We start from the raw sequence: 21,381 nt of genomic DNA on the forward strand, positions 1-21,381 counted from the left end.
ATTCCAGAATCGACTTGACGTTAAATACAATAAAATATCAACTAGTTGCGAACTAATCAAAAAATATTTTGATATGCGACATGTAATCATTTAGAAAAAAGCAAGACGAAGTCAAATATAATAACATTTTCGCAAGTTACGACTCCACGACAATTAGTTGCAACACCCGTTTAATGTCGTTATCTGTCTTTCATTAAACGAAACAAAGGATAGACGTGATATACAAAAAAAGTTCCGTGAAAAGCTCTCCAAAAAATTACGTAAAAAGCTCTCCTACAAATATAAATGCTGTAAAATTTTTCGAAAGCAAAAAAGCAGACTAAAAGGCGTTAAAATTTATTAAACTGCATAAAAAACATTTCGTAATTCAAACCAAACAAAAAAGATGCCAGAAAAGAGCAAAAAATTAATTACAAAGCTCGGGACTGGAAAACTTTAATTCAAAAATTAGCCCTTTGTTGTCGCCAATTACCTATTATTCCTTAGATAGCGTTAAATGAACTCCATCTCGACACAACAAACAACGGTAGTGTTAATAGAAAATTTAATTTGGCAAAAACATTGAAGCTAAATAAAAAAAATAGCTTCGAATGAACAACAAACTCCCTCACTTTCCAAAAATTTTTTATCACAACTACTTTTCTCGCTCTTTTGAAGAGCGGTATGAGCACAACCAGTATACCTTTTAATAGAAATTTAGCACATCATTCACTCCCTCAATTTCCGGTTTCAACTTCACTCCAATAATTAGAATAAAACACAGGCAAGGCGTATTAAACATATAATTTTCTCTTTTTGAATAAATCTGAAAAAAGTGATAGAAAGTAACAAAAAATTTTCAAAATTCTCAATTTTTGTCATTTCGCGACAAAAACTTAAGACTTAGAAAATTTTAACCAATTCATAACTAAAGTTGCCTGCAAGCAAAACTTATTAAATAGATTGTAATGCTTGCGACCTTTTGTGGAAGGCCTCCCGTGGAAGGATTTTAGAGAAAAGGTCCTGAATGTCAGAGAGGAAGAAGTCCAGATATCACGTCACCAGAACATCATCGACGATGTACCTCCTGATTGCAGACTCTCAGGCAATCTACCTGGACGCAGGCAACCTCAACATCGTCTCCCTACCAGGTGCCTCAGTCAGGCAGGCCTACGACTACAACCCCCCAGCTGGTCTGTTTGACATCATAATTCTCTTCATTGGAGGTAACGACCTTAACAATTTCAATGAGCCCTCCCCTACTCCTGCCAGAAAAGTAGCAGACGATATTGTTGAGCTCGCAAACTTCCTTGGCAACCGAGCACCCTCTATCGTTGTGCTGGGAGTGCCAGAACGAGACGAGAACAAAACAAGATCGAAAGCCGTCAAAAACCTCTTACAGGACATAGCTGAACGCAAACCCAAAAAGCCCGGTAAAGTATAGTGGAACTACAGATCGTCTAACAAAACTTAACATGTGCACGGTACTTCAGCAAGAGGGACCTTCTTCACTTAAACGAAGACGGTCTAAACAACCTGCGCAATCTCATCAAGGAGAAGGTGTTATACAAGAAGTACAGCAAAGAGTTCAACTCCCGTGGAAACTGGAAGACATAAGACTGTCTCACGAACGACTGTCAGTGCATCTGCAGTACCTGGTAAAGTAAGATACTCTTAGTCTTTTTCTTCCACATTGGGCTACATTGAAGTTTCACTGGAAGAGGTTTCTTACATTCCCCCCTCACTGTGTTGATCGCAAAAGGCTTCCTTCAGGTTTCTCGCGGTCAGTAACAGTGTCCCTTGTCCCCAAAACCTGTCTATCACAGCAATCTCTCCGCAAACCTACGACAGCAAAGTTTAGCTCAATCAAAGCTCATACAAATGACAAGAACCAGCTGTCACACGTGTGGCAAAAAAGTAAAGGGTAACATGTTTTCTTCCTGCTTCTACAATAAGATAAGGCACCTTTCAACGGAATGCACTGAGCTAGACAAGACCAGCATTGAAGTCATCGCAAAATTGCACGAAAACCAACTACTGATCTGCAACGAATGCAGGCCCAAGAAGAAGCCCAAAAACTGAGAAAGAAAATAGCAAAATCGATAATCAAATGCAAAAACTGCAAGAACAAATGCTCGCACTTAAATGAAAAATGGAGCAATCAAACGAAATCATTAGCAATGTCCAATCTGAGATTAAACAAAAGAAAAAAGCAAAAGTAGATAACTAAAAAAGCACTGGGAAATGTCAATCCTGGCAGAGTAGTCAACGCAACTGTTACCGAAAAACCTGGGTGTAATAATCCGAGGCTTACCAAGTGGGTTCGTCACCAGGCAATCGCATGCATAGGGACCTAGAAAACGTTGACAATCTGCTAAAGTTCCTGAGCATCCCAGACAGGAAACTTTCAAAAGCCACGCGTCTAGGTAAATATGACCCTGACAAAGGCGCGACCCGTGGACTGCTCATCCACACTGAGAATCAGATCAGCCGTGACCTGATGCTAAAGTTAGCATACAAACTGAAAACCTTCGACCTTTTCCCTGACCCGATCAACATAAGCCGAGAACTCTCTACGGAGGACGCTAAAAAGCACAACGAGTGCCTGAAAATGAGGAGAGAACCTCTCAACGATCCCACTCACCAATACACGTCAAGAGAAATCCGTATACGAAATCTCAAAGTTGAAATATACAATAACAGGAAATGAACTGTGCTCCACTCCGAACACAATGAGAACACAGCAGTTGACTACGCCCATTATCAACGCTCACTTTTAATGTAAGAAGTATACTTGAACTCAAACGTCGAACAACACTAGCCAACTGCTTACAACTCGAAAATTTTGACCTAATCTGTCTAACTGAAACTTGGCTGACCACCCACATACCGAACTCGGCACTTTTATTAGCAGACTACAAAATCTATGAGAATGATAGACCGACCCTTGAGGATCACTCCACCAAACATGGGGGAAATCCCATAGCTATCAGAAACAATATAAACCAAGAACGGATACTGCTAGACATTGATCACCCTGACTACACTGCGCTCAAAATAACACAAGGGATTCAAAACCTAGTACTCTGCTGTCTGCAATGCGCCTTTCCCCAGCGCCTATAGATGGGATTCTCAACGTTTTCCATGCTCCCTGCCAGTTGATCATCACTGCAGACCTAAATTTCTCGCACACAAACTGGAGTCAAATATGCTCAACAAACGACTACGAAACAGAAGTGCTTGAACGTCTAATTCACTATAACATAACCAACTCCAGCTGTGATAAGCTGGATGTAGTACTGGTTAAGGAAACGGAAAGCATCAATCAATGCATTTATCAGCACCAACTATCTATAGAATACAATATCGCAGGCAAAATTTGCTCTGATCATCTACCACTCAATACTGAATTTGAAATACCACAATCTGTTCCTACGACTGAAAATGAAACACCCAGCTAAAATAGTCTACAGACAAACTGACTGTGATGGACTTAACTAAGCAACCGCATCTGAGCCTTTCAATACATATTGCTATAGCAATGTAGATGAACTTGTCAATCAATGGTATAATTGGTTCTGGAAATTTTTTTAACGATTGATTCCGAGAGTTACTCAGCAACGATCTGCACTGCCGCCATGGTACTCTAGCTACACTTCAAACCTCGTCAAACGTCTCAATAAGATGAAGCAAGCAAAGAAACCTAAATCGTTGGAAAATACAATAAAACTAAAAAAGCTGGAGAAACTGATAAAATCTAGCGCAAACGATGACCTTAAGGACTCTGAAACAACAGTTTTTGAAGGGCGCACATTCAGCAAAATCCAGAAACACCTTAACTCCATCAAAATATATGCAAAATTCCTCAACTTGTAAATTTCGAATCTAGCGCAGCGACTTGCAACAAAGATAATGCGGAACTTTTCAACAACTACTTTGTCAGTGTCTTTAACGATCAGGACGAAACTCGGATAGCAACCAAATATGGCTCACTGAACACAGTGAATTGTCTAGAAAAGAAAAAATGCCTCTCTCTGAAAAATCTAAAACATGGCAAATCAACTGGGCCAGACAGAATCGGAAACCTTCTTCTGCAAAAATGTCACCCAACAATCGGAAAATCCCTAGCCCTAATCTTCCAAACTTGTGTCAACAAGGGAAAATATCCCACACAGTGGAAACTCTGTCAAGTGACCCCCATCTTTAAAGAGGGAAATAGAGCAGACGTATCTTGCTACCGGCCGATCAGCCTACTCTGCTGTGGTGTATTATTTGACGAGATCTGCAAAATTGTAAAGGGAACTCTTAACCCTAATCAGTTCGGCTTCCGAAGAAAAAGATCTGCGACTGTACAATTGTCAATGTTCCTTGATAAAGTATACAACTATAACGACGACAACACAATCAAACAATTCGCGATTCTCTACATTGATTTCTCAAAAGCCCTTTATAAAGTCCTACATAGTAAACTGATCGGAAAGCTACAAAACGTTTGCTTAGGCGGAAAATTGCTTAGTCTGATCTGCTCATACTTAAGCGAACGAAAGCAAATGGTGACAATTAATAAAGAACTATCGAGCCCCAGAAAAGTCATAAGTGGTTTACAACTAGGGTCCTTGCTATTTCTGATCTTCATCAATGTTCTACCGGACAAGCTACCAAAAACAACTGATAGTTTTAGCTACGCCGATGACTTTAAAGTTGTTACACGAAACCAATCCGACATGAACTTTTCAACCAAAGGAATAGAATCCTGGCTCTCTTCAACCAAAGGAATAGAAAACAAAATGCTCCCAAACCTAAAAAAGTCACATGTACTGAACATCAGGGCAATTACTCGTGCAGCCATCTATGATACCCCTGACTCCTACCAGCTCGCAAAAGGACCCAGGCATTATAGTTCAAGACAACCTAACCTGGAATGAAAACTCATTTTAGAGCCAATAATGCAATCGGAGCGTTATTCCAAATAAAACTTAACATCAGTGATCAAAGCTCCAGAATAACCAAATTAAACGCCTACGTGGGTTACGTTGTGCCTATTGCGACATACGCTTCTCAGGCATGGATGCCAAATAAAACGAACAAACAAAAACTGGAGAGGGTCCAAAAAAATGCAACTAAATGAATTCTGGGAAGCACTGAACCAAACAAAACAGATGACAAAAATGAAACTGATGCCCCTATGCATGTACATTGAGTTGCATGATTTAATGTACCTTTTAGCATTGCAAAAAGGAGACTACGACGTAGACATCAGCCTGGAGAGTGACAACTCAAATGTTGAACAAACTTGACAAGCACTTAGTCGAGAAATCAAAACCGACAAAAACCGCTTGACTAAAACTGACGACAACTTTTTTCACCGGACTAAAGCACTCTAATGATCAGAATATACAAAAGCTGTGGCCAATACCTCAACAAAAACAGGCTACTGAAAATTTCCTGGAAATTCTTTAACAGATTCTTCACACCAGGCCGTAAATGCACGTGGAGGATCCTTGGCAAATGCGGAAGCTGTTACCCCATGAGCAAGCTTATAACCGACTGAAAATTATGACTGCATCAGCAGGGTGAAAACCCGTGGACCTAACCCTAAACGCTACTCTACTACTACTGCTACTACTAAAAGAGTTCACTTATTTACAAAACATATCCGGCAGATTGCCGGAAATAGCCGCCGTTGATTCCAATATGCATGATTGGGATTGAAAGAATAGAAGATACTGAAAAAGAAAGAATTTTGTACAAAAACATTTTTTAAGTCCAATTTATTGTGATGGTATTTCGTAGTTGAACATACTTCTGTTTCTTAGAGAGGCTACAAGGGCTGATATCATAACCAATAAGCATTAGAGATGTTAATTAAGACTTAAAGGAACAACGTTCAAATAGCGGGCATCTAAAATTGGGCTTTATGGGTTTATGCCGTTTCTGTTTCTGACTTCAATTTTTTATACTGACTATGTTCATTTTGAATTGCTTTGCTGAGCAACTGATGTTCAAAATCACTTTTAGCAGAATGAGAGAAGAGAGAAACTAGCCTAGAGAAGTCAAAAAGATTTCACGCAAAATGTTGAAAGCGGAACATTTTTTTGTTCGACGATGTAAAAAAACATAGCAGGACAAGTGCTGGCGTTCAATTCAAAGAATTTTCATTGACTTAACAGAAAAACCAGACCTAGAACGCACTTTTAAGGGATTGGGAAAACCAATTAGAAAAAAAATCCGATCCAAAAAATTGAAAAAACAGTAAAAATCCAAGTGAAATTGCCGCATGTGAACAAAAAATCACTAGCGAAAAAGCGAATTTTTGTTCAAACAGCGTTTTCTCACTCTACTTTAAAATTAGAGCAAAAAAATTTCACAACGCAAAACAAATCGCATTTTCGCTCCATTTCCTGTATCGGCGTGATCAAAATCACTACTCCAATTTGACTTTAAAAATCATGAAAATGTGTGAACAGATCTAAAAAAAACATAGCTGGAAGAATTCCGGAAACAACTCGAAGAAGAAAATGGCCATACTTATGACTAAACATCTACAACAACTATTGTGAACCCTGAATCTCCACAAATGCGATAAATTTAAGGAAGAATAGAAACGGCATTCAAAAACAAATTGAACAAAAAAAAACTCGAAAATCATAATGAGTTTTTTTAATGGCACAAGGAGACACAAAGCCGAGTAAAGTTCCTTTGCAATTAAAGCAATGAAAAGCTCGCAAAACAACGGGCAAGTCATAATAGGGTAAGAAACTTGTCTAAGGTTGCAAAAAAAAGAAACTGCAAAAAAAACGGTTTAAAATTTCTCAATTTTTCTGTCAATTTTCCTAAGAAGAAAAAGATTTATACCACGAAAATTTTAGTGAATTGGTATCTAAATATTTCTTAGGTAACAAGCTTCTTAGGTAACAATAATCCCACTTCATGCATTAAAACAAAAAAAACAAGCTTGGTAACAAGCTTCTTAGGTAACAATAATCCCACTTCATGCATTAAAACAAAAAACATAAAAAAAATCATTAAATTTCGTCTAAAAATCAACAAAACTGATCAAAAACCTCCAAATTAGCATTAAACTCAAATTAACTACTTGAAACCTTCAATTCCTATCGAAACAAGCCTCAAGCTAATAAAACATCAACATCAAACCTCATAGCCATCAAAAGTTGCAAAAAAATTGCTTAAAAAAGCCGCACGTGAACAAAAAATTTTCGCTCGCTTAGAGAAAATTTTTTTACACATCAATTTCTCGCTCTCTCAAAAACAGCGGTATGAACAAAAACCACTCTCTTTTCGCTCCACTCTTCACTTTTGTTCAGCACCAAAATAACTCCAAATTTTTTCACGCGTTTCATTTCGCGCTTCAAAAATCACTCCAATAAAATTGATTAAAAAAAAGGACGTCTCCAATACTCCTCTTCGATTCGTAAAAAAAGACAGCGCCCCAATACAATTCAAATTCTTTGAATTGTAAAAAAAAATAGGAGCGCTATAATAGCCGGCTGAGAAGATGAGGGCGGCTATTAATAAATGCAACAATTTAAAACAGCGGGGCAGAAATCTCTAACAGCCAAAAATTCTTTGAATGGACCACCAAATTTGCGACAAGCAATTTTGCTTGCTTGAATGTTTTCAAAGATCATTTCTTCACTCTCCCAAAAAAAATTGAAAAGCCCTGCAGTGAAACTTGCTCAACAGTCAACACACTATAAATTTTATAGCGTCGGGGATAAATTTAGGGGGGGGGGGACAAAAACTGCAATTAGGCCGTTACTTCATGGCATCGCAGCAGATTGGGGAAATTGTACGCGTAGAGACTAGTAAAGCTCTACGAGAGCTTCTCAGTAACTTAACGTCCTCGGGGCTTAACCTATTTAATCCCGTTTTTGAGGACAATGAGTCAAAGGCATCCGACAAAAATCGATCGAGCGCAAAAATTGCATAAAAGGCCAACAGCACTACTATAATTGCGACAGAATTGAGAGTAATTAAACAAATGTTGGAATTAGAGTCAACTGCTTTTCAATGGTTGCTCTCAACTTTAGGTTCCGGAGCATGTCCTTCAAGTGGCGGAATCAACGGGGGAGGAATCTTTCTCATAATCTACTTCGTCTCGATTGCTCTCTATTTGATTGTCGGTGTCTGTTACAAGGTAACACTCAATTCCATCCAGCGTCATAAGCTAGGCGTATGCAATTATTGTCACCCAATTATTGGTTAATTTTGTGCACACATTTGATAAATTATGTCCATAATAGTTTTCTGCACGCAAAAAAATCAAATATTGAAAGCATTCAATGGTTTAGTAGTCTGTTCTGATAGTCTGTTCATTGTCTGTTTCTTGTTGCTTTTAAATTGATGTACTGTTTAATACAGCCAGAATTACATTTAGAGTCGATCTCATAGAACTTGACTCAAAAGATTCCTAACATTTCATTCAGTGGTATGAGTCCTTGAAGAATCCTATACGGCAGTTTAAAGCATTGCCGAGACGGAAACGGAGAAAAAGCAGATTTTCATGACAGATTATTTTCAGTGTCAAAGTGTGCTCTAATTCGGTGTTCAGTTTCAGTTAGATTCCAAAACTCTACTTAATTCAGCTTCCAGCTAGAGACAATTAAACTTAATAATAACAACAGCAAGCCACTCTAATCAAATGTGATTGATTCACTACATTGCGTAATTCAATGGGTGAAAGAATTTAAAATCCATTCAGTTGACACTGAGTGAGGTAAGTAACGAGACAAACATGAAAACCGTGACTAATGTAAAACAAAGTAAAAAATAAAGTCAATTTAAAAATAAAGCAGGAAGACTCCGGAATCGACTCGAAGCCGAAATTAACTTACGCCCTAGCCAGCCACTAACCAAACTAGCAAAACCATTCACTTCATTATACCAATAAATTTGGAAAAAAACAGCGATTCCAATCACAATTCTCGAGATTTGCGATTCTAGTCACAATTCTCGATAACAGATTGTCTAGTATACTCAATTTCTGTTCAATAAAAACAGCAGACGTTACAAACATACTCAGAAGATTGCTGGAAATCAGCCACTATTGATTATCATAAACTCCATTGGCGTTGAAAGAAAATAATTGATTTTTGAACAAAAACATTTTGAAGTGTGAAATATGTTGATGTCACTCCGTAGTTCGACGTACTCGTGATTCTTGATGAGAGAATAGAGAGGCTAGTATCAATACCAAGAAGCGTTGAGATATTACCTATAATTAAGGATAACAAAGTTAAAATAGAAAACTGGGTTTTATGGGTTTATCCCGTTTCATTCTGGATTGTTTTTCTGCGCCACTTCTGATTAAAAGCAAGTTGAAAAGAGGGAGAGAGGAAAAAATTTCCAAGAGAAACTCTAAAAAAGATTTTACGAAGATGTTGTACAAGCTTTGAACTAAAATAAAGCTAAACAATTTTTTTCCGACCAATAAAAAAATAGGACTTCTATAATAGCGGTCCAAGAAAGCGAAGATGGAACATTGAAAAAAAAACTGACAGGCGAAACATCTCGAAAACATAAGCAAGAAAGAAACAAAAACCAAAGGACAAAATCCAAGAAAACAGTTGCATTTTTACTAATACTCCCTAAAACTTGTAGAAAATCAACAGATGATTTCAACACATTTAAAATGTAAAAAGCAGTTTGGGTTTATTCGTTGAGGAACCACACGACACCTTAGTTCACCAACCACACGGGCTTGAAAACACTTAAAACGTTACAAAGAAGTGAAAATTACGAAAGTGCAGAATTTATTTATTTTTTTAAACAAAATGTGCTATCTAACCTTGAACTGTTTTCATTTAGTGACAAACACCATACAACCAACAATTATTTATTGGAAAAAATCCGAAAGGCAGAAAAAAAACAGTTATTAGTAAAATAAAACTTGAAAAACCGAAAATTGTTACCAAATTGCTAAATTTAGACTATTTTCAACTGAAACAAACTTCGAGTAATAATAACAAAATTGAAAGGGCGTGGAACACACATGAAAAATAATCTCAAACAAAAGATTACCCCTGGCACTTAAAACATGAAAAGTACAAAATCCGCTAAAAAGCGCCCGAAACGGCAAAAAAAATAGCAGTTGAGAGGCTGACGGTAATCACTTAACCACGAGTACTAAGTAATTGATTTTTTTTCAAATAAATACCACGGCAGTTTGTGAATAAGATTTTGATATACTATCTGGAGTCAATCTTGATTGACATCCAGAAATAAACTTAGAAAAAACTATTTACTCAAAAGAAAATAAATAATTTACTGAAACTGAAATACTCTTTTCTGATTGGTTGAAAAATATATTTATTATTTCCCTTTTAGAAATAGCTAAAATACTTCCCTTTCACTCTTTAGTTGGTTCCTTCAGAGTTAGACCTGATATAACAATAAAGTGTATGAATCTCTCTCTACTCCGCTCGTGAAATATATTTGAGACTAAGTCTAGATAGCAGCATTGGGGCCCGTGCTCTTTCCACTAGTACTCCCATCGAAGAGTAACAGACTAGCGTCATAGCACTTTAATTAGTCAGGTAAGCCTTAAGATTACTTCTATTCTTGAGACGACCATAAGACAGTTCAGATAGTTTCCTAATAAAAGGTAAGCTCAGAACACGTCTTATATCTTGATGAAAAAGACTTAATGACAGGTGGTTATTTCTGCATCGGTCCTGGCATTCTTATGTTTTTTTTATTCCATTTTATCAGTTGAATGCCATAGAGGTTCAACAAATAATACTTTTGCTGTATAATATGAAAGCTGAGTTCTGTAATGTTCAATGTCTTCAAAATGTTGATAACTGGGTACATGAGGAAAAAAGGTATGGCTATAAATGATTGCTGCTACACTATAAATAGTTTGAATGAAGTTTTCTGGTGTTTGATCACCAATTGCAAATGGACTTACTTCGTACATTTCGTTAAAATGGGTCGAATACCGCTTCTTCTTCAAGAGGTTGCCGTCAAAATTCTTTTGTTAAACCATAGGAAAAGGGAAATGGTTGTGAAAAGTATCGCAAAGATGAGAAAATCAAACCTACAACAAAAAACCTGTCATTTATTTGTTAATCGGTGTATATTTGCATCGCTATAAATTTAAAGAGAAAAAGTAAGAGTTCTAAACATACTGTGTTGTATTAAACCGGGAACTGATCAAACCAGAATCCTATGATGTTGATCGAATACAGCGTACTTACCAGGCACTTAAAGAACAACACTAGGATTCTTAGTTCCAAATTTATTTAAGCATAAAATATCGAAGTGCTTGTCACCAAGATGAAAACATAACCGACTAATGTCGGAAGAATTGCTCTTGAACGACAGGGGAGGCAATTTAATTCTGAGGCTGTAGCTTAGATAAAATTTTCTTTATGGGTGCAAAAGTATCTGCCCACGATGGGATTCGTAACACGGACCTCCCGCTCCCTCACCAAAGCACTGCCCGCTCGGCTATCAGGCCCCAATTTTTCGTATGCTGCAATCGATTTTATTTTAGTAACAAGCTTTCCTTCGGAGTGAGAACAATAGAGATTACTCAAAAATGATGAACGAAAGCGTGAAAAAGTCACTTGAGAAGTCAAAGAATGTTCTAGAAGAAAAACGCAAAATGGTCAAGCGAAAAATTTGCATATAAAAAGGTCAACACGTTTACAATAATTGCTATGAACTTATAATTGCTAGACTATTCACACAACTAGACATGAAGCTCTGAGAGATCGATTTATTGCTGAAAGATTTGAGTTATTTGCACGCATCTGATTTCAAATGTGTGTTATGATAGGCGTTCTACAAAGGCGCAAGGGGGACAGAGATGCTACCCAACACAGAGTTCTGGCTGATGGTGCCTGGACTGATCAGAGACGGATGTCTGTACATCTACAGAACCATAGCCAGCAAAACATGCAACAAGAGTTTCGATGCAGTGTAGCCTTAATTGGTGACAAAAGTCAACCATAAAGCACACGTCACATAGTTCACTTGACTAACTGATATCAATAAATATAAAAAGTGAAACTAGTTCTTCTCAAGCACTTGCTTACAGTAAAATTATATTGTATATTAACAATTCTAATCTTTTCATGCCCAATTTTGCTCAAGCAACCCTTTTCTCAATGCTACTTTTCCTATTTAGCGTTCAGTTATAACTCAAGTTTGCAACCTAGATCATCGATTATTGCAGATTTATGTAACTTTATGTCGCATTCGATTTAAAACAAGCTAGGCAAATGAAGCGATAAGGATTGGAATTTTTTCACCAAGTTCATTTTCTATTCCAAAAATCTTATGTTCAAAAAGTTGGGGGATGGGCTCGAACTTTCAAGATCTTAAGAATATCCCTGCACACCCTGAAATTGTTTCAAACAGTTTCGCTGAATCGCATTCTGAGAGTATAGATATTTAAAAATCAAAATTTAACTTAAGTTGGACATATGAGCCAATTTTCCATTTGAAAAAGTTATCAGGCTCGCAAAAACGCTGTATTACCATTTCCATCAACACCATATTATCAATTAAAAATTTAAAAACCGTATTTTCAAAACCAATAAACTAAAAACAAAAAATTCTGCTAGGTCAAAACACCGTCTGAAAAAAAGCGAAGCCGGAATAATTCCAGAAGCGACTCGAAGCGTCGGAAATTCAAAACTAAAACAAGTGAAGCCTAAACCATAATCATCTGTCTCAAAATATTTACTCTTTCCCTCATTAGAATTGATTTTATTATTTGGTAAAAAGTTATACTCATGTCATAACGAGAGAGTTTTAAGCGTTGATATAATTCAAACAAGCTAAAAAACAATTGAATCATTTCAAAACCATCTTAAAAAGCCACACATTTTAGACATTAGAGAAAATTTATGAAAAATTCCGATACAAAAATTTGTATTATTGAAACATATGGTAACGTTGAAAAATGATCAGAAATCTTAGGTTGCAGAATGCGTTTCATTTAACTATTACCTCGAGGACCAAAATCGGAAAATTATCTTGTTAAAAATTTGAGCAGTTATTAGATTATCCGACGCCCTTAAAAAATTCACTCTTTATTGCTTGTTTATTTATATCGCAGTTCTCAATCTAAATTCTTTACATCATTTTTACAAAAGCACAAAGATCTCTCAATAAAAAGATTTTCATAATTTTGTTTTTGCTGAACGTTATCTAGCACGGGATTTTTTGTGTTCCTGCTGGTTAACTTTACCTAAAATGAGTACTAAAAACAAAAAAAATAAAGTACGTCACTTGATAACCTGTATATGTGAGAGAAATATCAACTTTTCAAACTCTACGGATAAGTTAGTAAGGTTTAAGATCTCACGCTGTAAGATTTAAGTGCTTATTCTAACGCTTTTTTCCCTATTATTTAGACAAACCACGGTAGTTAACACCGCAAAATGATTTTTTTGTGATACTTGTACTTTTTGTCTCTACAATTTCCCTCAACAAAAAAGCACATCCCGAAACTTGTACGTGTTCAGCAATTTTCATAAGATTCCTCCCTCCCAGTTATTTGAAAAAAAGGAGGCAACCCGAAGCAGGAATCCGCAGGTAATCCAAAAAGGAAGCCGGGGGAGGGGGCAACTTCTAGGAGCCGCCCTTCACACCATAAGTATGTCTCCAAAACAGTTCCTGTGAATCTTTTAGTTGGAGACTAATGAGCTGAGAGTCTCTAAGAGAACTTAATGCCCTCTGGGCTTTACCTGTGTATGCCGTTTTTGAGGTCGAAAAGTCAAATGGGTCAGACAAACAATAGTTCAAGCGAAAAATCGAAAAGAAAGACCACAGGACTTATATTTTGTTTGAGAGCAATTAAGAATGTCTGCCTATTTTTTCTGAACAATTTTTTTTCTTCTGCCAATCGACGTCATCTCGCCAAACAACCAATCAGCGATGAGTGAAAAACAAGCTGACTACCGTCCGACTGATTGCCCTCGAAACAGGTGGAACAATTTAATTCAGAGGGTGGTTGCAGCCTGGATAACAGCTTTTCATGGGTGCAAGAATTAACAACAGGGGAAGGGTTTAAATGCTCAACCTCCCGGATTGTGTTTGCCCACCTTAACCACTAAGCTATTCCGTCATTGCTTTCAACAACAATCGCCTTTAAGTTAGCAACGGATATAATCTCTAAAAAGGTCACTCGAGAAAGACCGATTCAGAACAAAAGCGCAACGGTCTAGCAACCACACGCTAAAAGACACACGATAACAATAATTGCTTTACACTTTGTTCGAGCAGTTGATAATGTTACAGATTTAATGCTACAGATTTTTTGCTGAATCGAATTGTTTAAATACCGTATCTAACTCCAAGTGCATTTCAGTACTGGTCCAGAATAAATGCTTCTTCATCATTACTGAATCACAGACTAATTCATGTCATTTTTTTGAGCTGTTAGACTTGCGTTCTGTCTGATTTTACAATGGTCAGACTTGGGCCAAGTGCAAAAATAAAGTTCAGCATGGATATCGAAACCACAATCTCCCGCTCCCAAGACGTTTGTTCTCATTTCTGCGCCACGAAATTTTGCCTTTTGCGCCGTTAGTATACGCTTGAAAGGCGCAAATTTTAAGCGGCAAAGTGAGCAAAATATATTACATGGAAGACTTGCATTTACAATTTCCCAGTACTGATTTACACTTGGAGTTCGGTACACCGTATAAATAGCTAATTGGTGAGCATTACCAATGAAGTTGACTCTCATATTGATAACTAATTCATAAACTGCTAAAATCAAAGTCTTCATCTGCTCAACTTTTGCTACATTGTTATGACGATTGTTATGAAGTTTCTAAGTTAGCTGAGCCCGGCCAGAGTACTCATTTGCTTCTCACTTGTTTATCACTAAGGATATTCTTAACCTCAATAAGCAAAGAGTTCATTGTTACTTCTTCGAAGATTAATAGCCAGTGACTACAAAAACAACCATGTCGGCGTAACGCTCGAGAACCAGGCAAGGTAGTCAGTTTGGTTCCGACATTGTTTGCAATTGAAGAAGACAAAAGCAAACATAACCGACTAAACGTCGGAAGACTTGCTCTCGAACGACTAGTCAGGAGCTCTAATCAATTGCAGCTTGCTTCAGTCGGGGGTGGGGGGAGCCTAAATGGGACTAAGAAGTTCTAAAGTGGGCGTCAAATAACCACATTAGAGGTTGACATATACCACTATTAAGATTTAAAGTGAAAAATGGCTCCAGTTTCGGCGCAATTTGCATTTGACTTTTAGTATTAAATTGCCGCCAATTGAGTTAAGCTGCTTGAAATTGTGATTGAGAGGGAATTTTAGATCACGCGAAATGCAAAATTTCAAGGGCGTAAAAGTCACTCGAAAAGTCAAAATTGTCAAGCGAAAATTTTTGCATAAAAAAGACACACACGTTTACAATAATTGCTATAAACTTCGTTCAAGAGAGATTAACAATTATCGCTATTCTTATTACTTAATTCTTTTTCCAATCATTGATATAGAAGCCAACGACTACATCATTTTTCGTTAAAACATTGGGATCTTTCCGTTTGTGCCCCCCCCCCGTTAAAGAGCACTTACCATTACATAGTAAACCATTATGTAAAAATATTGCACGCGCGTCTATCGGGTGCATATAATAACCACTCACTAAGCAGGGGGGGGGGCACAAACGGAAAAGATCCGCATAAACAATTGTCTATAATATTTCCCAATCCGACAAAGGAAAAGGCACGAATCAGATCTCCGAATGCATATAGATTCTCGAACAGTTGGTGAAAATGAAAAATGGAAGATGGAAGTCACTAACACCAAGTGAGTCATATATTACAGAAATCCACTCCCGATTATGCTTCCCAGGCAACAGTAGGAGAGAAACAGACTAGTGACTTACTTTTTGGCCGCATAAACTCTTGCATCTCTACAGAGTATAGTGATTCTGTAGTTGACATCGTACTCTCCTGCCGCATCTACACTCACCGGCACTGCTGGAACTGGGAACTAAAATGCACACCGCTTATATTCACTCACCACACTGTTTAGAATATTGCTGTCGTAATGTATTGCTTGAATGATTTGTTTCAAGTATATTTAACCATACGGTTATAACTTTAATTTACTTGTTACAAAAAAACAATGAAGTTGCCTCACTAAAAAAATGTAGTAACACATCTTCACATCGCATTGCAGCCTAGATAACGCCCGAAAGGTAGCAAATAAATAAGATCACAAATTTCGAGTGAGAGCAGAGTGGAGGTCCGAAGGGAGTCGAGCGTGTGTTGTTAAAGGTGTAAGGCATGCGGGGGAGGTGAATTTTTTTTTGGGGGGGGGGGGGAAGGGGAGGGGTGAATCACGAAGAACAATCTTCACCCAATAAATCTATGTCTCAACAGATTCTGTCAATCACATACTTAAACACTAGAAAGGCACAAAGTACAAAGTCACAAAAAGCCCAGAAGGACTTTTATATAACTGTCACACAAGCTCAGATTAAACACTACTATCGATTGCACCGGGCTAGATAGTGTTGCCCAACCGACCAAACAATTTTTTTAGAAAAGAAAATCAGCTATGAACAATTAGAATGGCCCAGATAAGCAAAACAAATAGTCACCAATACTCACCATCGAACTTGTTCCTGAAGGCCAAAAATTAAAAGTTCAGACAAAAAGTTGACAGTACGAAAGATCGCATCAATTTTTAGAGTTCCAGTGGAAGGAAGGAGTTGGATAGAACTGGACGAGTGGTGAGGGGAACAAATTGCCAAGTGAAGGAGGTTGGACGGGGAGGTGAGGAGAGTGACTGAATGAGAGGTCAATGTCTAAGACTAAGAATCACCATTTAAACTACGGATTTTGTCCCCTCAAAGTTTTTTGGGACGTTGACTCACATATATAGAGAACATTAAGGCTCTAAGAGAGCTGAAGAGCGACGCAATGACCTCCGGGCTTAACCTTGTTAACTCTTTTGGGATGCAGCGCTTAGGGGAGGGGGTTGCATGAAGAGAGAGGTCAGACTCTGAAGAACTACCTCTTACACCATCAAGATCTTATGTCTCCTAAGCAGGTTCTGTGAATCACATACTTAGAAGGCGGTAAGGCTCGAAGAGAAGGCGGTAAGGCTCGAAGATCTAAGATAATTTAAATGCCCCCGGGCGCTACCTGTTGATCCTGTTTTTGAGAACAATTATTCAAAACAGCCAGATAAAATTGGTCCAAGGAAAAACGCATAAAAAGACCACAGGACCAATAAAATTGCTAAAAACTTTACTTTGTTTGGGAGCAATATATTACTACTCTAATAATTGTCTTAAAGATTAAACAAATGTTACCCTTGGAGTCGCAAAACCAGGCCACAACAACAATTGCTTGAGTTAAAAATAAATAGTTGACAGATTGCCAGAAATTAGCTGCAATAGCTTCGTAGATCTGCAGTCTCAAAAAGATAGTAAAAGAAACAGACAAGAAACAGACAAGAAAAACAGACAAGATATTTAATTCAGGATCTTCAGCCTGGATAAAGTTTTCTTTATGGGTGCGAAAATACGTCCTGAGTCAAATTCTGTCACATCGACGGAGTTATCAACCACTGCAGAATCAGTGCCTTGTCATCGAGTCTAACCATCGGTTTTGTTTGAACAACAGACTTTATTTCGGAGTGAGAGCAACTAAAATTACTCAAAATCAATAAGTGCTTGAAAAAGTCAATTAAGTCAACGATCAATCTCAAGCAGAGAAAAGAAAAAACGGTCGAGCGGAAACAATGTGAATGAAAACGTGGGCGTGTGTTTTTTCTAGAAAAAGATACACACGTTTACAATAAATGATTTTCATTCGAGAGCAACTATAAAGCAATATAAAGTGAGAAAACAACATTTTTGGGGGAATGGTAGTTGGGGTGTGGTCGTAGGTGTGTGTGTGTGGGGGGGGGGGAAGGGGTAGGAGTGCTATTGTGGGGAGCCGTTCTAAAACAGAAGTCAAGGTTTCAAACTTGTGGAATCTCAATACTCCTCTTTGAGTCGTAAAAAGACGCACACGTCAACAAAAATTGCTTCTCTTCGAGAGCAACTAGACAAACGTAATAACTACCCTTTATTGTATAATTGAAAAACCTACCCGGCAGATTGCCGGAAAATAGCCACCGTTGATTCCAATAAGCATGATTGGGATTGAGACAATAGATAAAAAAAAAGATTTTTGTACAAAAACCATTTTTTATGTCCGATTTATTTTGATGGCATTTCGTAGTTGAACATACTTCTGTTTCTTAGAGAGAGCCTACAAGGGCTACTATCAATACCAAAAAGCATTAGAGATGGTAACTAAGATTTATAGAAAAGATGTTCAAATAGCGGGCATCTAAAATTGGGCTTTATGGTTTTATCCCGTTTCTGACTTCCAATTTTTTATACTGACTTTGTTCATTTTGAATTGCTTTGCTGAGCAACTGATGTTCAAAACCACTTTTAGCAGAATGAGAGAAACTAGCCTAGTGAAGTCAAAAAGATTTCACGCAAAATGTTGAAAAAGCAGCAAAATGAGGTAAAGCGAAAAATTTTTTTTTGTTCATAGAAAAAAAATAGAAGCGATATAATAGCCGGCTGAGAAGATGAGGGCGGCTATTAATATTTGGGCTAATTATTATTACAGGATTAATATAGTTGTTAAAAACTTCGATTGAGAGCAATTAAAAACAGTAATTAGTAAAAAAAAAATGGTAAAACGAAAACTCTGGGCCAAATTGTTAAGTTTAGACTGTTTTCTTCAACTGAAACAAACTTCGAGCAATTATTCAAAACATACCCGGCAGATTGCCGGAAAATAGCCGCCGTTGATTCCAATGAGCATTATTGGGATTGAAAGAATAGAAGATATTGAAAAAAAAAGATTTTTGTACAAAAGCATTAAGTCCGATTTATTTTGATGGCATTTCGTAGTTGAACATACTTCTGTTTCTTAGAGAGAGGCTACAGGGGCTACTATCAATACCAATAAGCATCAGAGATGGTAACTAAGACTTATAGGAACGACGTTCAATTAGCGGGCATCTAAAGTTGGGCTTTATCGGTTTGTCCGGTTTCTATTTCTGACTTTTTATACTGACTCTGTTCATTTTGAATTGCACTGCTGAGCAACTGATGTTCAAAATCAATTTAAACAGAATGAGAGAAGAGAAAAACTAGCCCAGAGAAGTCAAAAAGATTTCACGCAAAATGTTGAAAAAGCGGCAAAATGAGGTAAAGCGAAACATTTTTTTGTTCGACGAAGTAAAAAAACATAGCAGGACAAGTTCTGAAATCCAATTCGAGGAATTGAATGAAAAACTTAGAAGTACTCTACGTGACTTGCAGCTCAATCGAACAATGCCAGCCGACCACAAACAAAATCAACAAAAAGTTGAGAAGTTAAAACAACCAAATTGAATAAAAATATACTCATTGCAAAAAAACTGAAGCTTTTACCCCGAATGCAAAATTTGATCCATTTAAATATACCTATTTCAAAAATGTGTACAAAAGCATTTTTGATCTCCAATCAGTTCAGGATTATATCTGCAAGATCTGAAAAATTCACTGGCCCTTGATCGATTAACTCAGATAATGACAGAAAAATTTTTAAAAATCAATTGCAAATGTTAATGAAATGTGGCTGAAAATCGTGATATTAATGTCTTCCGGATCATTTCAGTGTCTCTAGGGGCAATCCAGTATTCCTGTTCCAAGCCCTAAAAAATTCAATGGCTCAAAGATGGATTTGCAAAAATTTTTTAGAAAATTCAAATTTCAAAAAATTGAAATTCCTATTCCATCTATTTAAATGTTGAAAACCAGTCCCTTGCCCCCTAGCAACTATGCGATAATACACGATCAAACCCTGGAGCAGGTTACCTGGCAAGTGAGGCAAAAAAAACAATAAAAGAAACGTTTTCAAAAAAACTTTAGAATTTTATCAAAATTCCAAAATTCGAAATGTTAAATTGTTGAAAACAATTCCATTACATCTAGAATATCTGGACAACTATACAGGGCCCTAATGACCATTTAACTTTAAATTAAAGCCATCCCAGCAGCTGTACCACACTCTAAGCACTTGAATGACTACTAAAGCCCTCTTTGGGCCTCTAATGAAACTTAATGCCCGCTGGGCTTTACCTGTTAATCCCGTTTTGAAAGATCAAAGTCATTGAAAAATGTGTGAACAGTTCTTAAAAAAACAGTGCCCCAATACAATGCTAATTCTTTGAATTGTAAAAAAATATGAACGCTATAATAGCCGGCTGAGAAGATGAGGGCGGCTATTAAACACGAAAATCACTTTCTACCCTTTATTGCTCGTGAACAGCGAACATGACATCCTCTTAGTTGACCTTTTTTCAACGCAAATATAGTCACAATTGTTGTGCGGCGTTGATACAACTCATCGTTAATTAAATTGTACGTTTACCCTACACTCCCATTGGCATGGTACTTATAGCTGTCTTTGGAATTCAAGTGTTTCTTTGTTGGATCTTTTCCGTTTGTGCCCCCCCAGACAGACGCACGTGCCGTATTTTTACATGATGATTTACTATGTAATGGCACGTGCTCTGTAACTAGGGGGCGCATAACGCAATGGGGGGCACAAACGGAAAAGATCCCTTTTTTGATGGTTAGTTACCGTAGTGAGTGGGGTGAATGTCTGTGTGTCGAGTATGAGGATCTGTTTACTCTCCAGTCCCAACACTACACAACTCACAGCCTCCTCTTCAGTCTGACTCTTCTTCAGTGAAGTCAAACACGTCAGCACATTCTATCACACACAACACATCAACTCCCACTCAACCTCTTCATGTACACAGATGGCCCAAGGAAAAACATGGAGACCCGCTAACAAAATTTTTGTTTTCATTCTCGTCTTTGTTAACTTACAAAGAGTCGAGGAAAAAGGTTGCAAATATATTCGTTTGAAGTGTGCTGTATGTTATGCAATTGTTGTAATAGCAAAACATGTTCCTTCAAAATCAAGATCTATTCTGTTTTGCCCCCCCCCCCCCCCCCCCCCCCAGTTCAGTGGCATACAACTTCTACGTCCCCCGGTGCACGTGCTATTTTTCATATAATAACGTGCTATATAACAACACATAGTTTGTAAAGTGTGTGTGTGTGTGGGAGGGGGGGGGGCGGCATAAAAAACACTTGGGGCACCGGAACAGAATAGATCCAAAAGCATTATCTCACTGTTAAGTTGTTCTAAAATTCGCAGTTTGATAACATTTCGAGGCTGATAACAACCGTTAAGTAGATTCAGAAATTAACTAGCGTTTTGATTACAGCAACTGCATAACTTGCGCCGATATGTAGATGATGAAAATGAATTCTTCTTGGACAAAAAGTGGAGATTCTGTCAGGTTTTTTAAATGTTTCTTGGGTTGGGC

General features: G+C 37.4%; 2 protein-coding genes across 2 annotated transcripts in view; one reads left to right on the forward strand and one right to left on the reverse strand.

The window, feature by feature from the left end:
• The window catches only part of LOC142345919 (uncharacterized), a 39,894-nt gene extending 27,806 nt beyond the window's left edge, over window positions 1-12,088 (forward strand). The window contains exons 5-6 of the mRNA XM_075398379.1: window positions 8,031-8,137; window positions 11,783-12,088. Of these exons, the coding sequence (XP_075254494.1) occupies window positions 8,031-8,137; window positions 11,783-11,929 (254 nt within the window). The 3' untranslated portion in view covers window positions 11,930-12,088. The remainder of the gene's footprint in view (window positions 1-8,030; window positions 8,138-11,782) is intronic.
• LOC142346286 (BBSome complex member BBS1-like) overlaps window positions 1-21,381 on the reverse strand; it is a 176,788-nt gene that overhangs the window by 128,829 nt on the left and 26,578 nt on the right. The window contains exons 11-12 of the mRNA XM_075398800.1: window positions 20,625-20,756; window positions 15,863-15,969 (exon numbers count right to left, since the gene is read on the reverse strand). Coding sequence (XP_075254915.1) covers window positions 15,863-15,969; window positions 20,625-20,756 — 239 coding nt within the window. The remainder of the gene's footprint in view (window positions 1-15,862; window positions 15,970-20,624; window positions 20,757-21,381) is intronic.

Source organism: Convolutriloba macropyga, chromosome 9, assembly GCF_964194025.1.
Source record: "Convolutriloba macropyga chromosome 9, txConMacr16.3, whole genome shotgun sequence".
Taxonomy (NCBI): Eukaryota; Metazoa; Xenacoelomorpha; order Acoela; family Convolutidae; genus Convolutriloba; species Convolutriloba macropyga.